We start from the raw sequence: 22,042 nt of genomic DNA on the forward strand, positions 1-22,042 counted from the left end.
GCGCTCGCGCGGCCGGGGCGTGGCCTCGGGGCGGGCCGGCAACATGGCGGAGGCGGAAGGGGAGAGCTTGGAGTCGTGGCTGAGTGAGTACCCCGAGCCCCCCGGCCCTCAGCACCGCTCCCCTCAGCCCGTCAGCCTTCTCTGGCTGGGGTCCCTTAGCCCCCCCGACCCCGTTCCCCCCGGCCTGGCTCTCCCCGCTCAGCCCCATGGCCTCATGGCATCCCTCCTCCCGCCGCTCCCCTCAGCGAGGCGGCGGCCCCTGAGCGGGCTGGGGCCGTGGCGGTGCCGTCCGTGGGGGGCTGTGAGCACTCCGAGGGCGGTTCCCCGGAGCAGGGACCTCCGGCTGCGCGGGATTGCGCTCTCCGGGGCGGGGGGAAAGGGCTGAGGCCTCCCCTCAGCTCGCCCGCCCGGGTGTCCAGCGCCCTCGGGGAGATGTAGGACTGCGGTTGTAGGGGCGCAGCAGCGGTTCGGGACCGCTCGTCAATTTGGTTGTTGGGAGGTGTGAGGAAGGGGCAGGTGTAGCTCATGTTGCTTGTGCACCTGCAAGGCTGTGGCTCTTTCTTTGACCATGATGGTATGTGTCTGTCCCTGCTGTCTCTTCTTCCCTCGCCTGGGTTTTGGTTGGCTAAGCGTACAGCCATAGTGCTGTTCACGAGGTTCAGAACTGTAGGGATTTTCCAAATAAATTGCATTAATGTGTTATACAACCATGCTTTTCAAGCAAACAAATTGTGCTTTATGCCTAGCTGTGTTTTCAGGGTAGAAGTTATGGATGTCCATTCCATACAGACTGGAATATTCAAAAATCCTTTGTGAAGATAAGGTATTTTTTTATCACAGAATCTCCAATGTTAGGGACAGGGGAAAAAAATCCCATGGCTTGTTCATCCACAGCCCTTGCTGAGTATCCCCTCATCGTGTGTCTGTCCGTGAACTGGCTGGCTTTTGGTCTGTTGGCTGTACAGAACCTGACCCAGCACTGGCAGATCCAGAGGTGATTCTTGAATGAATCAGTCATAACAGTAATTGTGTTTCGTATATTGCATGCACAGGGCCTCCTGCTGCTGTCCCTGGGAGGTTATCCTGCATATCCCTAGCTTGTAGATTTTCTTCTTTTTTAAATAGTTATTTGTTTGATTACAGCAGTGAGCGAATTTCTTAAGTAGTCAGCCAACAGCAGAAGATGGTCATTACCTTAAATACCTTAGACTATAAAATGTGTTATCCTTTTGGAGTTACATTCCATAAACAAGCTTAAACAATTCTCATCCTTACTTGGTATTTTTATATAAAATTCAAACACATACATGGTATCATCATCTGTTATGGGAGTTGCTGGCTAAATGATGTTTGCGGCTCTTCTCATTTTAGGTCAGTCCCTTTTGTCCTCTTACCATTTTTGCTCCTCCTCTGAACTCCCACAGTTTGTCAATATCTTTTATTGTAGCCAGCGAGACACATGAAGAAACACCCACATTCCTTCCTTTTAATCTTTCTCTAAGGAGAACTGACTCACCAAGTTCAGCTTGTGTGTGAAAATATCTCTAGTAGGAAGGATATTTTAGGTTGTATAGCCTGGAAAGCTTCCTGGCTGTTTGTTTTGTGGGGTTATTTTTTAATTGTGGAAGTTAAGAGAGAAGTTATCTCCCTTGGCTAAGCAGTAGGATATTCTGCACCAGAGAACATATGCTAAAGGGCAGTGTTGCAAAGGCCTTACTCACAGTAAGAAATAGTGCGGTGAGCCTGATTGCAGAGGTGTACGCATTTTTCAAGGCTCGAGTGTGTTGCTCTCTCATTTAAGAGGATGCATTTATGCCAGGTCACTGCTACAGTGATTTGTGCTGGTGTGATTATATTGCTCCTCCCATTGTAGGGGAGCACAGAGCATTTAGTGTACGTAAATTACTGGAGGAGTCACGCAGACCAGGAAGGCAGAGTGCAAAGGCTGGTGCATCTGAGTGCTTTCACCAGCCCTCCTGAGGTTTTCTTTCTTGTAACCATCACAAAGCTGCGCCGTGTCTAATGCTAACCTTGAGGGTGTGCACCTGCTGTGCCCTTACTAAAGGGAAGGGCCAGAATTGCTCAGCAGCACAGCCAACTTCCCAGTCCTGGAAAATTTCTTATTGTCAATGATTTTTTTTTTCTGTATTGGTGATATGTGGCCTTCCACATTGCCCTGTCTCTGTCATCAGGTGGAGTCATAGACCCATGAAGTAACATCATCCTCATGTCCTAATACTGCAGCAAGACCTGCACTTCAGCCAGTGATGATCTAGCATCTTCATGTCTCCTGCCTCATTTCAGGCAGCTGGGATGAGGAAGGTGATCCTTTCTATTCTGTCTCTGCCAGCGGGCTCTTCTTCTGCATTTAGCTGAAATAGAAGAGGAGGTTAGAAAATAATGTCAGTTGTACAAACACAGCTGGATCCTTTGACTTTAATGCTGCCTTTTTTACTGCATCCAAAAGGAAACTTACTGTATCACACTCATGTCGGGCTTAGGCAATGTCCAGGCATGTAATAGATGCAGATGGATTAAATAATATGATGGTCTTAATTTTGTTTTTCCTTGTGTTGTCATGGGTCAGCATTCTCCTTCTCCTCCCGGGGATACAAACAGAATCCAACTGTTAGACTCCAAGCTTGGGCTAAGGATTTCCGATTCATATGCTAAGCCTGACCTGGGGAAACCCTTTGTTGGGATGGCTTTTGTCTCATTTCAGTAGAGAAGTAAACCCAGGAAAATATGAGCATTCATTACCAGTCAATTAATGGTCTGTGGTTCTCTGCATTCCAATGTTGTTTCTCTATAGAGAAAATAAGCGCCTTTGTTTCATATCTAATGATGCATCTGAATGTTTACTCATTAGCGTTTCAGGGTTTAGCAGAGCAACTGAGGGCTGGATGGCTCTGACACTTAGGCCAAGCATGAAACAGCTTTATATGTCCTAAGCGCAGGGGTGTCTGAAAGCTAAGGCAGAGATGGTGGCAGGACCGGGGTAGTGCTGGGACTTTTGTTCCCAGGTTGCTAATTCAGATTCAATTGGTTGCCAATGTGAAATGGGATTTTTAGGATGGGACCTGGTGGACAAGTGTCTGTGAAAGCAAACTTTATATTTGCTACCAAATGGGCCTTTGTTGGCAGTTTCAACAAAGAAGCCAAGGATTTGATATTTCAGAGAACCAAACTCTTCTTCCTGGAACAAATCCTTTTATATAAGGGCTGAAGGATATTTATAAGGCAGTGCAGAAGAGCTCCTTGGCCACATTTTAAGCATTCTGCATAAAAATAGGGGATTTTAGGTTATGCCTTCATAGATGTGGTGCAGCTTTATGTAGGGGTGTCCTGAAAAGGTTAAGCAAGGTAATTTAGCTCACCTGGGATGCTGTGCTCATGTGGCTGTACTGAGATAGATATCCAAATCAGTTTAGCTATCTATACAGGCTGGTGCATTCTGTCATGCAAGCACATAAATTTCCAGAGCCAGGGCAGGACATCTGGACAAGCTGGTTAACTTTTATGAACTGGGCTTTCACATGGAGATTTTATGAATGTTAGAAATAGGGAGTTTCTTCATGTGGATCATAACATCCCTTCAGTAATCTCTCTCTCTCCTTCTGACACTTTATTATGTTTATGTGAGAGCTTTTGGTGCAAAACCTGAAATGAATCTGAACCCAATCTGAGAGTGTGAAATAATCCAGTGTCATTCCAAGAAATCTTGGGAGATGTTTGGAACAGCTTTAAAATTAACACTTGGAACATGAAAATGTTGGTTACATTTTCCTGTTTGTACCAGATCTCTTTCCTAATTTTAGGATGTGCAACCAACAAAGAGTTCATTTAGTTGAGTGTCCTTACTTGTTTGTGTTCTTCCTGTATTTATTATATAAATTCCATTAACTCCAGCCAAGAACCGCATTTCTTTCATCTAGACCTGCAGAGCAGCAGAGGTGCTTTGGAGCACCGAACCATGCACAATACCATTTGACTTGCACGAAGAGGCTTTAGATTGTTGTAGGTCTGTGGTTTCATGATGCTTCCAGGGTGTTCAGCAGTTGTGAGCGTGGTAATAAGGTTTAAGTGCCTCATGTTTTGAACAGTTCCTTAGCTCTGCAGCAGCTGCGTTTTAAACTAAGCCTGCCTTGAATCTCTTGACTTCAAAAAATAGCTTGGTAGCTTAGCTTGTACAACAAGATGTGATCCTACCATTAGTCCTCCCTGGCCTTTTGCTTATCTTGGGGTCCCATGAATGTCAGCAGTGGGCACAGAGGTTCACCTCTGCCGGTGCAATCCATGGAACAATTTACAAAATTGCTTTACAACTATTCTTTCACAAGGAGGAAAATAGGAGCAAACCTTCTAGGACTGCCACAGTAGGAGGACTAAGGTGCACCATGAAAGTGATGTTTCAGAGTAGATATTTAAGACCTGTTTTTATCTGTTTTGCACCTATGGAAAGGTAAAAGGATATGTTTTAATGATGATAAAAAATGACACTTTGTAATGTAGCATGTGTTTATTTCATTATGCTTCCCTCTGTGATGAAAGTACAGGGATGTGTGCTGTTTTTTTCACTGACCTTCTTTCCCTGTTCTATACTATCTGGCTAAGCAATATTTTCTGTGTCTATTTCTATTGTATTAAAATTTTGAGGAAGGCTTCTTAAATGCCAGCCCTTAGATGTATAGCTACAGTGTGTTGTTTCTTCCCTTACAAGAAAGAAAAAATCATCACGTCCAGTCATCTTGGCTGGAAAATTAGGTTAAAGCAGGAATCTTGTTTACTGTAAATTCAGTGCTCCATCAGAGTTAAGTAGAATACATGGAGAAGATGCCTTCATAACAAAAAAAGATGCTGATAGACTCACTATTCTGCAATCAGTACAATAAGTGAGGTCCTGGTATCCACGGGAGGATCCTTCAGGAGCCTGAAATAGCCCAGTCAGTAAAGCATCGGTCTTCCTGTTTGAGCATACAGGATTTGAATTCCCGATCAGGTTGCAGGCTGTGGTGTTTATTACTTACAAGAACATCTCAGTGTATAATAATAAATTTCAGTTCATAATTCCCAGGAGAAATGCTAAGGCATCTAACAAATCAGCTGGCACTCTAAAAACAAGCATTAATGTTAAATGACTTATATTAAACATCTGATGTTCCAGGTCTTCTACAAAACTCCCAGGGAATACAAAAATAACTTCCTGTGTAGAAAGTGTGAGGGTTTAGCCTTTAAGGAGTTTAATGGTATAGCCAAATAGAAAGAGATAACATTTCAGGCAGAGGGAAACTGTGTGAGCTCAAATATTGTATCTTGTACTCTCATTTGGAGTATGGAAATAGCGTGTTTCTAAGTACTTGAGATTTGGCACCTGTTTTTTTGGAAAGCAGTGATTCTTGCTGGATATTTGGATGCCTCAGCCTGGGGACACCCTTTTCCCTGAACAGACATACGGTGTGTGAACTTCTTTCTCCTTTTTTTATAGTTGGCAACAGATGTCAAATGTTTTTCTCTAGGAAATGCATGACCTTTTATACTGTTTCTTTTGCTTAATTGGTAATATGTTCTCTTTCCCTTACCAAAGATAAAGCCACTAACCCGTCTAACAGGCAAGAAGACTGGGAATACATCATTGGATTCTGTGACCAGATCAACAAAGAACTTGAAGGGTGGGTGTCCCAAACCACTCTAGACTTAATAGATTAACATTCACAGTTTAAAATATATAAGTTGATCATCAAACTTATGTGTTTTCTTTTACATATATATAGATAGATATTGCAAGGATGATTTGGCTACAAAAGAAACAAGATGCTGTGAAGTGTGGTTTCTCTTCTGTGAAAGGCAGCGTGGCTTATACACAGACCGAGCACTAGGAAAATGGAAATTCTGAATCTGCCTCTAATGTCAGCCTCTGCAGCTGCAAGATTCTCAGCTAGCCAAACTCAGTCTGTTTGCTAGTTGGTAAAATGGGGTTGTAACTCTTAGTGCCTGATGGGGCTTCATGTCTTTAAAATCTTCACAAGGCTTAACTGAGGAAACCTCCTGGGTCACAGCATTCCTGTAAGCTAAGGAATAAGTGTTTTCTTCTGGAAAAAGGAAACTAATGCAAGAGAAATTAAGTGATTTCCTGGGTTGGGGACTGTACTGGGAGTTGTTTGGCCCCTCCCAAGCAGGAATCTGGACCTGCTGGCTCGGACTACCAGCCGTCGCTTCCTTTCATACGTGTAAACAGGCTTACAAAGATGCCCTGAACATTTCTTGTTAGTCTTTGTACGCTGATGGAAAGATAAAAGGTACTAAATGGTATTTCCTTTCAATTATGTGAAAGATATCTTGTTTAAACAGCAGAATTTGTGAAAGTCTGAAAATACATCAATGTGTCCACCTGTTTTGTTTGTAATGGGGACCTGCTTTGTTTCAGGCCGCAGATAGCTGTGAGACTCCTGGCTCATAAAATCCAGTCGCCACAGGAATGGGAGGCAGTCCAAGCTTTGACAGTAGGTAGTCCTTACCTCTCCTGTTAAATCCACTTATACACCATTTGACATCATCTGTGCAGAGTATAAGGGGACACAGTGTGTCAGTGGGGTTAGTGGGGCTGGTGGCTGGTTCTGGGGCTGAATGTCCTGATTTGCCTTTGCTAGGAGGGATTGGGCAGTGAGAGGGAGCACAGTGACATAATTGAAATGTCCAATTTGCTCATTAGCAATAGAGCAGTCAGAAATAACTCTCATTTAGTTTAGCTGCTTTCATTTGTTATCTTCAGTCAAGATTTGGGTTCATTGTTGTGAGACCTAATGGTGAGGTAACTCTGACCCATGTGTATGTGGTGGAGGGTGGGAGACCAGCCTGTCTTGATGTGTCGCCCCTAAAGAAGGGAGATTCATGCCTGTCTCACAGAGCAGGAATCCGTGTCTTACTGGCATGGGTCCATCAGTTCCCCTGTAAGCAGAACACAGGCACGCTGTTACTGAAAAGTTTTGGTGTTCATTTCAGCCCCTGTTTTTGTTACTTGAATGCAGGTGCTGGAAGCTTGTATGAAGAACTGTGGGAGAAGATTTCATAATGAAGTAGGGAAGTTTCGCTTTTTAAACGAGTTAATAAAAGTTGTGTCTCCAAAGGTTAGTCCATGAGCCTTATGGCTGTCTTTACGTTTTGATAGGCCTCCGTAAGCTACAGGCAACATCCAAAATGTTTGCGGTGCTCTGTCTGGCTCATTGCATTTATTAGCCTATACTCAAGAGCATTTGTTGGCTAAGGTTTGGGGGTTTTCTATGTTCTGCTTACTGTTTTTCTCAGTAAGTTGTACTTACTTACCATCAGTATATAGTCTCTGTGCTGTTCTAATCCTTCATGTAACTCAAGGGCTTCTAAAGCTTAGGCTGTGTTTTTTTTAAAAAACAAACAAAACCCCAGCATCAATGCAGCAGGGGTGTGATGCAGAGGTGAGAACAAGGGACTTAGCAACACACCATGGAGTTCTGATCCTCAAATCTGGTGTTGACTTGCTGTGTAAAGAGTGCTTGACTAAGTCCCTCAACATCCACGATCAGTTTAATGTCATGAAAAATAGACAGAGGCACCCCACAGCATCATTGATGCAGCCAAGTATTCCAAGATTCTTTCCCGTAAGACAGTAGCAGGGGGGTGGTTATCTGTAGTGCTGTAATTTTTAAATAGCAAAATCCTGAAACAAACAGAACAGCTGCTTTTTCTTTTGCTGAAGATGATAGTCACAGCTTCTCTTTACTGTTATTTCAAATATGTTAGAGGAACATTTTTTCCTCTTAATAAGACGTATCTTAGGTCATGTTGGATTATACACCTTTTAACACTGAACTCCCATTCTCTGGGTTTGGGCTTTATTCTTAAAAAGAAATGAAGACTGTGGAAAGTTGAGATCTTTTTCCCACTCTTAGTACCTGGGAGACCGGGTCTCGGAAAAGGTGAAGACAAAAGTAATTGAATTGCTGTATAGCTGGACAGTGGCATTGCCAGAAGAATCCAAAATCAAGGATGCCTACTACATGCTGAAGCGACAAGGTAGGAAGTCAGTTGCTCATTCGTGCATTCTCTCCAGCCTGTGCTTTAAGCAGGAATGTCACAAAATATACAGCTTCTAATTACATGGGGTCAAGGCAAGCTCTGAGAGGAGACAGAACAAGGGAGAAATTCCCTGAAAAGCTTCTCGTTATCCTTAAATGCCTTGGGCTGTCTTGGGTTGGCTTTTTTAACTAGTTTAGTTAAACACCTTGCAAATATTTTTGTTTTGATTTGCAGGGGCTTTTTTTGAGTTTTTCTGGAACTTGTGATCTAGATTTCAACAAGTCTAATTTAAAGTGAAATAAGAGCCTCCATGTAGCCTTTTGTGTTCTTTTAACTAGATCACTTTACAATTGTACCTTTAGTTTGACTGATACAAATTTCCTATGTAGGCACAATGAAAAAAGCTCAGCTGAGAAGCATGCGGCTTCAACACAAGAAAAATTAGTTCTAGCAAAGCTCTTGAGATAGAACACGAATCTAGGGGTTTGACAATGGAACAAGCAGGAAGCTTGGCTCTTTCCCCGCTTGTGGTTGGGAGTCTGCTCATCACCCCATTTTGCATTGCTGTCTGCTTTCCTGCTCAGCTCATTTGTGCAAACAAATGTCATGCCCTTGCGTTTGCACAAAGCTGGGTTGTCTGAGACTTTGCTTAGTGGTTCAACAGCTAATGTGAAAGGGGGAAAGACAAATAGTGGAGAGCTATTGATTATACTGAGCTATTAGAGGAGCAGTATGAACATGGCAACACAGTTGCTGGGGTTTTGGCCTTTATCAAAGAAGACTTTCTTTATTTTTCCAGCCAGCGTGCTCAGTGATTTTGGTCCTATATTGTTCATTAGAACAGTGCGCTAGTATCAGTGGACGGATTGTCTGCGTGTTCACTTTGATAGCAGCCTGTGAATAACTGGGTGCACTGCCTGGTGTGACTGCATGTGCAAACCTATGTGGGTTCCCTTTCTGCTTTCAGGGATCGTTATGTTTGATCCTGTGATTCCTGCAGACAGAACGCTGATTCCTTCTCCACCGCCTCGTCCCAAAAACCCTGTGTTTGATGATGAGGAGAAATCCAAGGTACGGTGAAGACTTGTATTGTAATCACTAGTTAAAAGTGATTACTCAATGCATATTTGGAATAAGGAAGTAAAGTATACTGATTTGGCTTTTATTTTTGGGGTGGTGGTGTGTACTTTCACAGAACTCATTACTTTGTCCACCTACCTAACCTGAAGTTAAGAAAAATTATCTAGTGTCAGAAGTCCCTGAGATTTCACAGATATGTGTTGTGTAGAAGCAAGAATACAGCAACTCACGTAAAATAATAAACCATAAATGACTCCTGCTGAAATCACTGTAACTATGAAAACAGTGTAAGCTTTTTAATAGTAGGCTCCTTTCCCCTGAATTGTTCACTTAGATTCCTTTTGCTGCTTCCCTTTTCCAAAGGATCTTTATTTGTTTTCTGAATATCCTCTTCTCGTCTTACAGCTTCTAGCTAAACTGCTGAAAAGCAAAAACCCAGATGATTTACAAGAGGCCAACAAGCTTATAAAATCCATGGTGAAAGAGGTAAGAAATTCCTGTAGAATTGGTCCCAGTCAGCAGTCTGCTTTCCAGATTTTAAATAATTTGACTCCAAAATGGTGGAGAGCTTTAGGATCATGTGAATGGCAACACCTGGGTTTTTGAGGCTCTTGGGAGCATTGTGTTAGTACGTTCCTTAGTTAAGTTGTGGAGACTGAATGAGACTGACCATCAGTGACGTCCAAGCTTTTATTATTTTTTTAAAACACATGACACCACCAACTTGCATCTAGTCCCCATGGTTAACAGCATAAAGGGGTGCCATCTGATGACTTAGTATTATATGAATGTATTGAAATTTTGACTCCAGCTCACAACTGGGAGATGTTTGTATCACAAAAATGTCTACAATTATTGTCTCTGGTGGAGGGCAGAGCAAGGAGGGGCAAGGATTGAATGCCCCTTGTTGTAATTAACTACATTCTCATCACTCAAGGCGGTATTTCAGGTATTTTCAGGGTTTGGTGGGAGCATCGCAGTACCACCCCTGGACACTGAGGACTGAGTCATTGGACCGGTCTTCTCACAAGCAGGCTTCATGGAAACACCTTCCTGTTTGTAGAGCTGTGATGCATCCCCCCATGGCAGTCATTGGAAACCCTCAGTCCAGGAAATGACTCACTGTGTTTCTGGCAAAAAAAAAAAAGGACAGCTTCTAGACTGAAGAGGATGTATAGGTTGCTGCAGTGTTTCCATTCAAGCTTCTCCTGTCCCCAGGGCAGACTTTAGTTGGAATCTCAAATCAGAGATGGGTGGATGTTTTCGACCAGAGAGTGCGTGTTGTTCCTAGTAAATGTTTTGCTTCAAACACATCTTTTTCATAAAACAGTATCAAGTGACAAAAAAAAAAATCTTGTGAAAAGGTCAGAAAGGAACTTTTGGGAATTTTTCTGTTTTTAGTGGTGTAATTACACATTAAAGTGTATTTAATGAGACTTTTTGGAAATACAGGGTTTTCTGTCATTTCAGAATGGTGGTGAAAAGATAATAAAATAAGCAAAGCTTCACATGAATGGAGAGTTTGGGGTTTTTTTTTCTAGCTTAACTTTAAGTAGACATTACTTGACATGATTTACAGATAATACCTGCTGTTGTGATACTGTGGCCCTTTACAGGGAAACTCACTTTTTATGTCTGTGTTTTACACCCTGAAGGATGAGGCTCGGATTCAAAAAGTGACAAAACGCATGCACACGCTGGAGGAAGTAAATAACAACGTGAAGCTGCTGAATGAGATGTTGGTTCATTACAGCAAAGAGGACTCATCAGAGGCCGATAGAGAGCTCATGAAGGTGGGCCTGAGGTGCTCCTTCTTCCCTGAAATCCTGCAGTCAGACCTTTCTTCTTACAGGCTTGAGTTTTACAGAGAATTGCAAATAGGGCAGTAAAATGGAGCGCAGTGGCGAGAAACAAGAGCAGTTGTTGGAAACAGCAGGAAAGAAAATAACCATGTTTTTAACACCTTTCACCAAAGGACTCGGTGCCCTGCAAGGACAGTTGGTAATAGTTTGGTTTTGCACATGCTTGAAGCGAGGTACAGCTGTTCTCCAAAGATACAGTGGCAGAATCAAGAAGCTGCAGTTTTCAGTTTTCTCCTATTAGGACACACTGATTGCAGATAATAACTGTCCCTCACAGCACTGCAGATGGGTAAACTTAAGGCTGAATGGGACATAAAATACATCCTCCCCTTCAAAGGAAGAGTTTTAGCTAGTGTTAAAAGGTTAGGAGAACATCAAGAAGGTAAAAATCAAAATAGACACCAGGGATGGTTGGATGGGCTCAGGGCCTTGAAGAGTAACACCTTATCTAATTAAAAAAGTTAAACCTACTTGTGTTTAACAACAAGCTCCTGAAACGATGGTAAGGAGCTTAAGAAACTGGCTTGTTTCTGTGAAGCATTTTCTTCTTGCCACCTTTCTTCTGTGTGGTTGCAGACTCTCTGAGTACAGGTTGCAGCAGAATTGAAGCATAATTGTTGAAGCACAATTCTGCTCTTCCTTGGGCTTTTAGGAACTACTGTAATACAAGGAAGGCACATCTCTTCTGGGCTGGAGCTGGCTGTAAGTGCTGATGCGAGGAAGGACTGAGAGATATGTGGAAAATGCAGATTGTGTTTAGACTCCCAGGCTAATGTAATGCTTCACGGCTCTGTAATAGGGCAGGGACAGGGGATCTTGGTCGTCCAGCCACACTAACGTGTTCAGCACAGGGAGACTGGTTTCTCTGTTCTGGGTTTTCCAGTGCGTGCCTGGGGAGTCGTTCTGTGCTGACTGGTATTGCTGACAGTGGCTCCTGGCTGCTGAAACCCTTTGTCCTAATCTGTCTTCCTAGGAGCTCTATGAAAGGTGTGAAACCAAAAGACGGACATTATTCAAGCTGGCCAGTGAGACAGAGGATAATGACAGCAGTTTGGGTAAATTAAGTTCTACTTTTCCTTTTTTAATTGCTTTTGTGACCTGTGACTGTGCAAGGGTTCAGCAAGGGAATGGCTGCTGTAAAGATGCCTCTTGACTGTGAATACACTTCACTTTGAGCAAGCAGATAAAAGACAAGATCCTTGCCTCTTTATGCCTATCGTTTAAATTCAGGCAAGGACTTGACAGTAGAGTTGGTGGTTAGGGGAGGCTGGGGGTGATAATGGGGGACAGCTGCTGCTTTGGGTGGAAAAGGGAGTTGCTGTGGGGGAAAAAAGCCTTGGACTCATTTTTTCATTGTTACTGTAATGTGCACAGACATAGAAAGGTCAGGATATTGCTTGGAGAAGTATGGCAAAGACAGAGAGTAATGGAGCTCATAGCCAAATAATTATGCTTTTTTTCTTGCTGATTATTTAGTTGATAGCAGAGTACTCTCAGGATTAGCGGGAGCAAAGTTACTAAAGTCTTGGGGGTTGTTTTTGTCTCTCTTGCATGTAGGGGATATTCTGCAGGCCAGTGACAATTTATCCCGTGTGATAAATTCCTATAAAAAAATAATAGAGGGTCAAGTGATCAATGGTGAAGTGGATCTCCCTGTGATGTCTGTAGTGCAAGGTGAGTTCCTGGGAAGCCAACTGTTTAATTTTGAACCCTGCAATTCAAAGTCTTTTGGATGGGGTTTCCTATTAATGGCGGTGAAGTAGGCTATTGGTCGTTCTTGTGGCCAACAGTTTGCAAACCAGAGGGGCACAAGACAGCTCCTAAACACTGGATAGGCAATTCTGGACATGAGCAACAGTGTTGCAGCTTTATATTTTCCATTTCCATGTTATTGAAACTTTTGATAACATCAGTAGCAAACCTGCATCTGAACAGTTTGTGTGGCTGGAAGTTCTTACACATTTTCCTCTCCACGTTTGTCCTGTTTATTAATGGTGACATGTAAGAAGAGGATGATTTTATCAAAAAGACAATAACAGCAGAGTGGGAGCCAGGCCGGGGTCCTGCTTTGCCAGCAATTCCATTTGCGAATTTGCCAGTCGCCCACTTTACACTTCAGTTTCACCATTGAAAGCTCTGGACACGTGTGGCAGAATTACCCTTTGAGAGTCACTTACACACTTCTGCATGGAGAGCAGCAGAGGAATGCATATGCTGTCTCATGGTATCTTATTGGGACAAGACTGTCCTAAAGATGAAGGGAATTCTAGATCCAGATAGTATGAATCTTCCTCAGCTCTCTAGTTCTCTGGTAGCCTTTGTTTATTGTAATTCTTTAGGATCTCCCAAAGCCTCACCGGAGCTCAAAAGATTTTGAAAATACTACGCATTATGCTACAAGAATCCTAGAATCATAGAATTGTTAGGGTTGGAAGGGACCTTAAAGATCATCTAGTTCCAACCCCCCTGCCATGGGCAGAGACATCTCCCACTAGATCAGGTTGCTCAGAGCCCCGTCCAGCCTGGCCTTAAAAACTTCCAGGGATGGGGCTTCCACCACCTCTCTGGGCAGCCTGTTCCAGTGTCTTCACCTCATGGTGAAGAACTTCTTCTTAACGTCCAGTCTGAATCGACCCATCTCTAGTTATAATCCATTCCCTCTAGTCCTACCATTACATCCTAAAAAGTCCCTCACCAGCTTTCCTGTAGGCCCCCTTGAGATACTGGTAGGCCACTATAAGGTCTCTTCGGAGCCTTCTTTTCTCCAGACTGAACAACCCCAACTCTCTCAGTCTGTCCTCACGGGAGAGGTGCTCCAGCCCTCGGATCATCCGCGTGGCCCTTCTTTGGACACGTTCCAGCACGTCCACATCTTTCTTGTAGTAGGGGCTCCAGAACTGGATGCAGTACTCCAGGTGGGGTCTCACCAGAGTGGAGTAGAGGGGGAGAATCACCTCCCTCGACCTGCTGGCCACAATTCTCCTGATGCAGCCCGGGATACGATTGGCTTTCTGGGCTGCTAGTGCACACTGGCGGCTCATGTTGAGCCTCTCGTCCACCAGCACCCCCAAGTCCTTTTCTTCAGGGCTGTTCTCAAGCCAGTCACTGCCCAGCCTATATCGGTGCTTGGGATTGCCCCGACCCAGATGGAGGAGCTTGCACTTGGTCTTGTTGAACTTCATGAGGTTGGCGTGGGCCCACCTCTCCAGCCTGTCAAGGTTCCTCTGGATGGCATCCCTTCCCTCCAGCGTGTCAGCTGCCCCACAGCTTGGTGTTGTCAGCAGACTTGTTGAGGGTGCACTCTATGCCACTGTCCATGTCACTGACAAAGATGTTAAACACGACCGGTCCCAGTGCTGATCCTTGAGGGACTCCACTTGTCACTGGCCTCCACTTGGGCATGGACCATGAAGCACTGGGGAAAGAGCAGCGGTTGGAGCAGATGTTGATTTTCAGATAGAAATTTCCTAACTATCTGTCTTGGTTTAAGTAGCTTGTGGACAGCAAATGGCTAGGTAGAAAGCATGTGGGCTTTCTCTGTTATAAAGAGCCATAAGCCATGATTAAATGAGTATCTGTGTTATCTAAACCACCTCTCTGGTAATTTCTTCTGTACATGGGGTTTGCTCTGAGCCCTTTGCCTTCTTTTCCTAGTAGTGCTCTTCTCCTGTCCGCTGCAGGGAGTAACTCCACAAGTAATCTCAACACCCTCATTGACCTTGCTGGATTGGATGTCACCAGCACCCAGCCACCTCCAGTGCCACCCGCCACCCTGACGCCAGCCCCCACAGTAGCCCCAGCAGAAATCCCCATTCTCCCACCTCCTCCCCAGACGTTTGCACAGTTGCGGAGCAGTTCCTCGAGCCAAGTGGAAGCTGCACCCGCTCAGCAGAGCAGCACGGCCAACTCCCTCTCCCTGCTGGATGAGGAGCTTCTGTGCTTAGGTAAGGCTCTGAGGGGCCCAGAAAAGGGCTACTCAATCCATGCCTAACAAAGACTGCTTTCTTCCTTCAGCATGAGTGTGAGGGCTGGCTGCGCATGTGGCATGCCTAAAAGGAGCACGAGATGCCTTTGGCTTCTAGAGAAGTCCAGGGGACACTCCCTTGCATCATCCTGAATATAAGACCTTGTCAGTGAGTCAGTATTAAGAACTCAGATCTTCCCGGAGCGGAGTGCAAGTGAAATAACTGTTGAGTGTAACTGCAGTCTGATATCTGTAGGTGCCTGGACGTGCAGGCTGCAGTTCGGTACAGATCTCACCCCTGCCTTTGCGGCTGTGCTAAAGGGCAACGTGCCTTAGAGGGGTTGTATATAGGAGCCTGCAGAATGCCTGCCTGTGCAGCCCAGATACGAACAGCAGAAAACACTGCAAATCAGGAAGGGTTAGAATTGCTGTGTGCAGGGGGTGACTGTCAGCTACTGCTGCTGTCAGTCTTTTTTCCTCATCATAGGCTTGCAGCTCGTTTCAGTCTTTTACCAGGTTCTTGGGCTCTGGCAGAGCTGTATTAAGTAGTTTGGTACCAAAACAATTGCCAAGGGACGACACCTAACTCATTTTCTTCTACAGTCACCTACTTGTTATTTTTCCTTTCAGGCCTGAATGACCCAGCCCCTACAGCAGTGAAGGAGACATCAGAAAACAACCAGTGGAGCATGTTTGAGGTACAAAAGGAGTGTCTTGGAGGAAGGGGAGGGAGGGATTGTCATTGTGGGAGGTCTCAGGACACGCTCTGTCACCTTGGAGAAACGTGATCACACATACAGGCAGAGGGGCAGCTGTTCCTGAGGGGAAGTTTGGCTTAGCCTTAAAATCTGGGATAGCTGTGTCTGAACAGAGTAGATATCCCTGAACCTGGCTTTCTCAGTTTCCCATCTGACCCCCATGATGTTAGCACTTCCTTTGCTTAAATTACAGATCAGATGTAGTCCTGACATAGGCCACAGACTTTGCTGCTTGCCACCCAGCACCTGTTTTTGCGGTAAATCTCTCTCCCTCTGTAACAGTGCCATCTCTACAACAGGGGGTAGCAGTGAGTTAGAGCGTCTGCTTGTCCTCTCTTTCAGAATGACCAGTTGGACCTGGATTTCTTTAATCCGAAGATGGTGACTGTTGCTTGCAACCCTGCAGGGAACCCTCTTCTCCATCACACATCACAGACGACGTGTGGAACGTCAGTGACGTTGCCTTCTGCTTTCACAGCCTCTCAGACTGCTCCCAGCATCCCAGCACCAAGCTCGGCACCATTTGTATTCTCTGCTGGACCGGCTGCCCCTGCAGGGCCTCCTAAGACTATTCCAGCTGCTCCTGGGTACTTCAGCTCATCTGTGGGGAGCAGTATGTCACATAAGATGGATGCATTGGGACAACTCCTTGAAGAAAACAAAGGGTAACTCAAAGTCCTGGACTTTGCTTTGTCTCTGCAGTTAGAAAGCTGAGCTTTCTGCAGGGTCGGGTTCAACTTTCTGGTTTGGTAGAAGTGTGTGACTGGGATTTTTCTTCTCGGAGGGTTTCAGTTTACAAACTAGTATGAGGGTCCCACCTCCAGGAGGGAAATGCCGGGTCTGCTACGTAGAGCGCAACAGCTGTTCTGTTGCCCGGTCCAAATGCGCGGTGTAAAGTTGAACAGGCTGCTAAGTACAGAGGCCTTTGCCCATCTTAGCTTTGCCCACCTTCGCAAAGGTGGGACTCTGCTTTCTTCTTGACTTAGAGAAGTGATGCCTAACCCTATCACCACCACCACGTCCTCGTAGCTCTCCTCCTTACATGAGACTGTAATGAGACACAGGCTCCAGTTTGGCTCTGGGCCACTGCTTTGTCCTCATGATCTGCCGTTATCTCTGGGTTTGTGGTGAAATGCCTGCTTCCCTTTCAGCTCAGTTTCCCATGTTTTTTCTGTCTCTCTTCCAGGACTGCCACCCAAGGCATGGCAACACCTGCAGTGTTCCCTGGGGTTACTTTGACAACCACTGTCACCTCTGCTCCGTTAATAGCACCTGCAGGGCTGCCAGCCACTGTCCCTGGAGCCCCTCCCGTTCCTTTCCCGAACAGCTGCACTGCTGGCTCAGGAAGTCCTCTCTTCCAGCCAGCATCGTTCCAGCAGCAAGGCAGTCCCATGAAAGCACCTGAAATTTCTTTGGCCAATGTCCATGTTCCCTTGGAATCCATTAAACCCAGTAAGTATCTCAGGTTTTTCACCTTTCTCTGAACATTTTTTAAAAGTAAAGCTTCTTGCCAAAGCTTATGAAGCAGAGAGGAAGGATGAGATGTCCGAGCCGAACAGTCAGATTACCTAATGCTGCTATAGCTCGTCTTCTGCAGCATAAACCTGCATTTGTCTCCCCTTCTCTCTCTTGTAGGTAGTGCCCTCCCGGTGACAGCGTATGACAAGAATGGCTTCCGGATCCTCTTGCACTTTGCCAGGGAGTGCCCGCCGGGGAGGTCAGATGTGCTAGTCGTGGTGGTCTCAATGCTGAACACGGCACCGTTGCCTGTGAAGAACATCGTGCTGCAGGCTGCCGTGCCAAAGGTAGGGACACGTGGCTCAGACCCTCGGCGACCTGAAACTGTGCTTTTGGGAAGGCTTGGGTATGAACTTAGGGATTTGGGACAGCCTGATTCTACCTTTCTACAGGCTGTGCTCTGCCTGTTTCCAAAACATAAAGGTGGCTGTGAGAGGCAGAAAACACTGAATAGGATAAGTCAAGATATGCAGGTCATTAGTGTTCTATTTTTCTTGCTGTCTAAGCTCAATCCAGCTGTGTCTGTTCATGAGGGTGGCTCAGATAGCACAATGGCAGGACTGTTACATGGATAGAGCCACCCTTGAGGTCTTTAGAATCAGAATTTTTAACAGACATCCTAAATCTGACAATATGTTCCATTCTACTCTTGCTGCACCTAGATAATTTTGGATGGCCGGCTTTGTGTTTTGAAAACTGGCCCAATCTCAGCTATGATCTGCCTACCGTCCTGAAGGTGCTTGCATTAAAACCTTTGACACAGGAGCACTCAGGAAGGTGCTGTTGGTGTTCACCTGACCAGTGCTTTTACCCTGGGATGTCTTGTCAGTCTCCCTATTCCTGTGATGTTGTGCGAGCTGGGCTGGCTCTTGTTTCCTCATCCTCGTATGTGGATTGATTCTCTCCAGTTTGGATGTGTGCTGTTATCTCCCCAGCCCGTGCATCCATCTTTCATTGTCCCCAAGGTAGGAGATAATCCCTGAGGTTCCGTTTTCTTTTTCATTTGCAGTCCATGAAAGTGAAGTTACAACCACCCTCTGGCACAGAGCTGTCTCCATTTAATCCCATCCAGCCGCCTGCTGCCATCACGCAAGTCATGCTTCTGGCAAATCCTACGAAGGTGAGAGGGGCAGTGGGATTTAACCTGTCTTTTTCAGACAAATTTGATGTAAGCTGAATTCTACAGGGGAGCTGGACCAAACATTTCAGCAGATAAAGCTGTTTATTCCTAACTTGCCCTCCAGAGGTGGTCACTGCTTAATGTTGGTGTTTCAGTTCAGGGCTAGAGGGAGGCTGTTCAGTCTCTTCCCCAACAGACTGTCAGCAAGGAAAGGTATGAGAAGGAGCTCTACATTTCTCCCAGCATCAGTCGTATGAGGCTCCACTTTAAAGCTAAGTAGCAATCAGAGCTGTATCAGGAGTTTGTCTGACTCCCTTGTGCACTGGAAGTGCCTGGCTTTTGGTGATAATTAGATTGATGTCAAATTAGCTGGTGCTGTAGAAATACTTTTGCTGTGCTGAGGCTATAGCCTGACAGGCCTGAACCAACAGACAAATGTCAGATCATGTCTGTTCTGTTATTCTTGGAGGATGTACCTGGGACCAGTGAAATGACGTGGTTAACACTTTCTGATCGTGCTGGGAGCATCTGAGTAGCTGCGTTTACTCATTTAAGTAGCCTGCTTCGTAAAGCTCAAAGCCGTATGCTGAAGTAGTTTATAATTATTTGACAAATGTAGATGTTACTACTTGAGAATTACAGCAAAAGAGTCCTCAAAGTATCAGCAAAAAGTTTTGAGATCCAAAAGGATAAACGTCAGAGGGGTTTGGTGGGTTGGTGAAAAACTTTTGTGAGGTACATGGAGATCCCCTCAGTGAAGGACTGATTCCATTTCCTCCTTCCTGTTTTACCAGGAATTTTGCAGAGGAGGAACTGTTTTATCTTCCTCCACGTGATGAGGAGTTTAATTTTGAAAATGCTGAACTATTCCAGCGGCATTCCTCAGGCTCACTGGAGAGCAGCTGAGCAATGGGTGCTGGCCACATATGTCCAAACTATTATCACAGGTTATTTGTGCTTTTCTCCTACTGGTCCCTGCTAAGCAATAAAGCTTTTGTGGTATAAAAACTGTAAGGTAAGTAACTCAGGTTTGCCAAATAGCTGAACTGCTCCACGAACTTACCTTGGCCCTCTTCCCCCCTGCTATGTGCAACAGAAGTCTTGTGCCCCCTGTAGAGCTGTAACAGTGAAGTGTATTGTTCGGGAGCTGTTCTCATGTTGCTTTCGGGTTTTGTCTTTCCTGCAGGAGAAAGTGAGGCTGAGATACAGACTGACCTTCACGCTGGGAGACCAGCCCAGTACAGAGGTTGGCGAAGTGGATCAGTTTCCCCCGGTAGAGCAGTGGGGGCATCTATGACCTTAGGACACTGCCAGAGACTCTGTGACAGGACCAGGAAAGGATCCCGCAGGACTGGAATGAATGTGACGCGGGGAGGGACACACATGCTATCCACTGGTGACGTTCAGCTTTGTTTACGTGTCCTGACCACTCTGCTTGTAGCTTTAGTCCAGAATGTTTTGCCCCACGTTGAAGGGGTCCTGGGACATTTATGCCAAGCATGAACTGAGCGGCAGCCAGTAACGGGCAGCGCTGGCTGCTTTTATCTTGACCTCTGGGTGAATCTGGTTCTATCTTCCACTCTATTAAACTTGAAGTTATTGTATTTTGAGGGGAGACCTGTCAGCAGAAGGGGATTTAGTTGGCTTGTTCCCGTACTGCTGTCCAGAGATACCTACAGGCTGGCGGGGTAATGATGCCACCAGGAGCTTCCTCAGCGCAGAGCCCTTACACGTGCCCTTCCGCGGACTTTTACCTCCTCAGTGCCAGACTGGACCCGCTAAGCATGTTGAGCAATAATGCTGGCTCCGTGAGGGAATGCTTATTTTTCACACTGAAACGGCGCTTAGCTCCCTTCCTTCCCCTGCGCTGCTTCATTCCCAACAGCCAACGTAAGCAGACCCTCGCTCTGTGCTGCGCGACACTGCTGTATCTTTAGTTGCTATATTTATTTTATACTGCTAGCGGCCTCCCTGTTGTGTCCATTTTGGGCAGCGGGGGCTGAGTTTTGTATGCAAATGGTTACACTGGTTATTTTTCTGCCTTCATCGCCTTCCATAGTGTGGGGAAAAGAGGAAATGCGCAGTGAGGAGGTAAACAGGGCTGGAAAGGAGCGGTCGGTATTGGTGGAGGACGGCACCTGGAGTGCAGAAGCGTCTTTACAATCACTAATCAGGTGCAGTGACTGAATCCAGGGATAAGGAGAGATGCCTCTCATGTCCCCTCATGCGGGCAGTATTATTATGTAGTTGAATACTGTGTTTTATTGAGATGAGTAAAATGACATACAAGATGTAAATAATAGAGCTATAGGATACCTAAATAGAAACAAGCAGATGGTGAAAGGAAAGAAGGCTCCACTGGGCTGTGATGATGCATGTGCTCGGTTTAACGCCCTGTTTTATTTGTTCCTTGTATTAAGTGGGTAAGTGCAATTGTCTCCACAAGGGGGAAAGCAGTTTTTCTGGACATCAGCGTTCTGCGCTCACGGGGGGCAGGAGAGCTGACCCCTCTAGCTACAGTCTCAGAAACTAGGTGTAAATCACTTGAACTTGGTTCCTTCTCCCTCCCAATTTCCAGTCTCAAGCAGTGCCTCAACTAGCTTTGAGACAGACTGTTTTAAATTAACAGGTGGTTGGTTTTTTTTAACATCCATTGGCAAAAGCACAGATAGGGCGGGTCCTCGGACGCGAAGCTCAGCATTTCTAGCAGTGCTGTCAAGCAACAGCTCTTCCCAAACTACGAATGGGAGCAGTCAGCTCAAGTGCTGAGAAAATCGGCAGGAGACCCCTGCCTGTTGTAGGAAGAAAACTCTGGAGGAGAAAGTGCTGCTGGAATTAATTATGGCTGTAAAATCCATTACTGCAAACGCAGCTTGGAGTTATTTATAGTTGAATTTTCTTTACTGTGTTGCGAAGTAAAAATCACTAGAGGTGGAAAAACTCAGCGGATTCGAAAGCCTGAGGTCCTACTCAGGGGCTCCAGGCAGTTGTAGAAGCCCCTGAAGGTGGAATCAAAGTTTGGCCAAGGAACTTGCTGTAAATTCCTGGTCTGAAGCTCACGAAGACCCCAGCCTCGTCAGCTCCCCGTCAGACAAGGCAGGCGAGAGGGATGGGGTACGTTGTTTGGATCCTTAAAGAAAGCAGTTTTAAATCAATGGACTGGGATAGGGGACAAGGAGAGGATGCTTTCTGCCTCAGACATGTTCTTGCCAGCACTTTAGACACAGTAGGCGCAGGGGTAGTGCTTAGGTCCCGGCAGCGTGTCCCGAGGAAGCAGGTTTCACTGCTTTAGATGCCTACACGTGAATCTCACTGTGACTCTGAGGAAGTCAGAAGAGCGCACGTGCTCTCTGCGGAGCAGCGTTGTTCTCGGTGTTAACGGCAGCGCACTGCCCGCGCCGTACAGCCAAACGGAAAGATGCTGTAGTCTTGCTGCGTGGCAACGCGTTGTTAAAAGCTTTGGAAATTAAACTATGAATGTTCCTTGTCTGTAGGGTGAGGTTCCTGCTTCATACCGAAGAGCCGTAACTGTACATACATCTCAAATGCATTTGTTCTCTGCATGTTAAATAAATTGTTTTCCCTACTTTGCGCTGTGGATAGCTCTTACTCATGACTGCTCCTGGAGACCAGTGCCGTTTCTGGAAATCCTAAAACTCAACCCATCAGCTCAAGACCATCCAAACTAAGC

The 22,042-nt window shown here is 45.5% G+C and overlaps 1 protein-coding gene across 4 annotated transcripts; it reads left to right on the top strand.

Moving 5' to 3' along the window:
- On the top strand, positions 1-21,937 carry GGA3 (golgi associated, gamma adaptin ear containing, ARF binding protein 3). 4 transcript variants are annotated; one of them, XR_012589965.1, is made up of 18 exons: positions 1-83; positions 5,585-5,669; positions 6,425-6,500; positions 7,026-7,124; positions 7,923-8,046; positions 9,017-9,120; positions 9,535-9,615; positions 10,785-10,922; positions 11,965-12,046; positions 12,549-12,665; positions 14,672-14,935; positions 15,586-15,653; positions 16,056-16,378; positions 16,900-17,165; positions 17,349-17,518; positions 18,241-18,351; positions 19,146-19,366; positions 19,538-21,937. XR_012589965.1 is itself a non-coding variant. In XM_074607961.1 (17 exons), the coding sequence occupies exons 1-17, from the start codon at positions 44-46 to the stop codon at positions 19,646-19,648; spliced, it is 2,259 nt and encodes a 752-aa protein (XP_074464062.1). In that variant the 5' UTR covers positions 2-43; the 3' UTR covers positions 19,649-21,937. The 4 variants fall into 4 exon arrangements, 3 of the variants coding, with proteins under 3 accessions (XP_074464062.1, XP_074464063.1, XP_074464064.1); XM_074607961.1 differs by lacking the exon at positions 19,146-19,366 and having other exon boundaries at positions 2-83; XM_074607962.1 differs by lacking the exon at positions 19,146-19,366 and having other exon boundaries at positions 28-83; positions 6,425-6,504.
- Positions 21,938-22,042: the final 105 nt, after the last annotated feature.

This window comes from Larus michahellis, chromosome 14 (assembly GCF_964199755.1).
Source record: "Larus michahellis chromosome 14, bLarMic1.1, whole genome shotgun sequence".
Taxonomy (NCBI): domain Eukaryota; kingdom Metazoa; phylum Chordata; class Aves; order Charadriiformes; family Laridae; genus Larus; species Larus michahellis.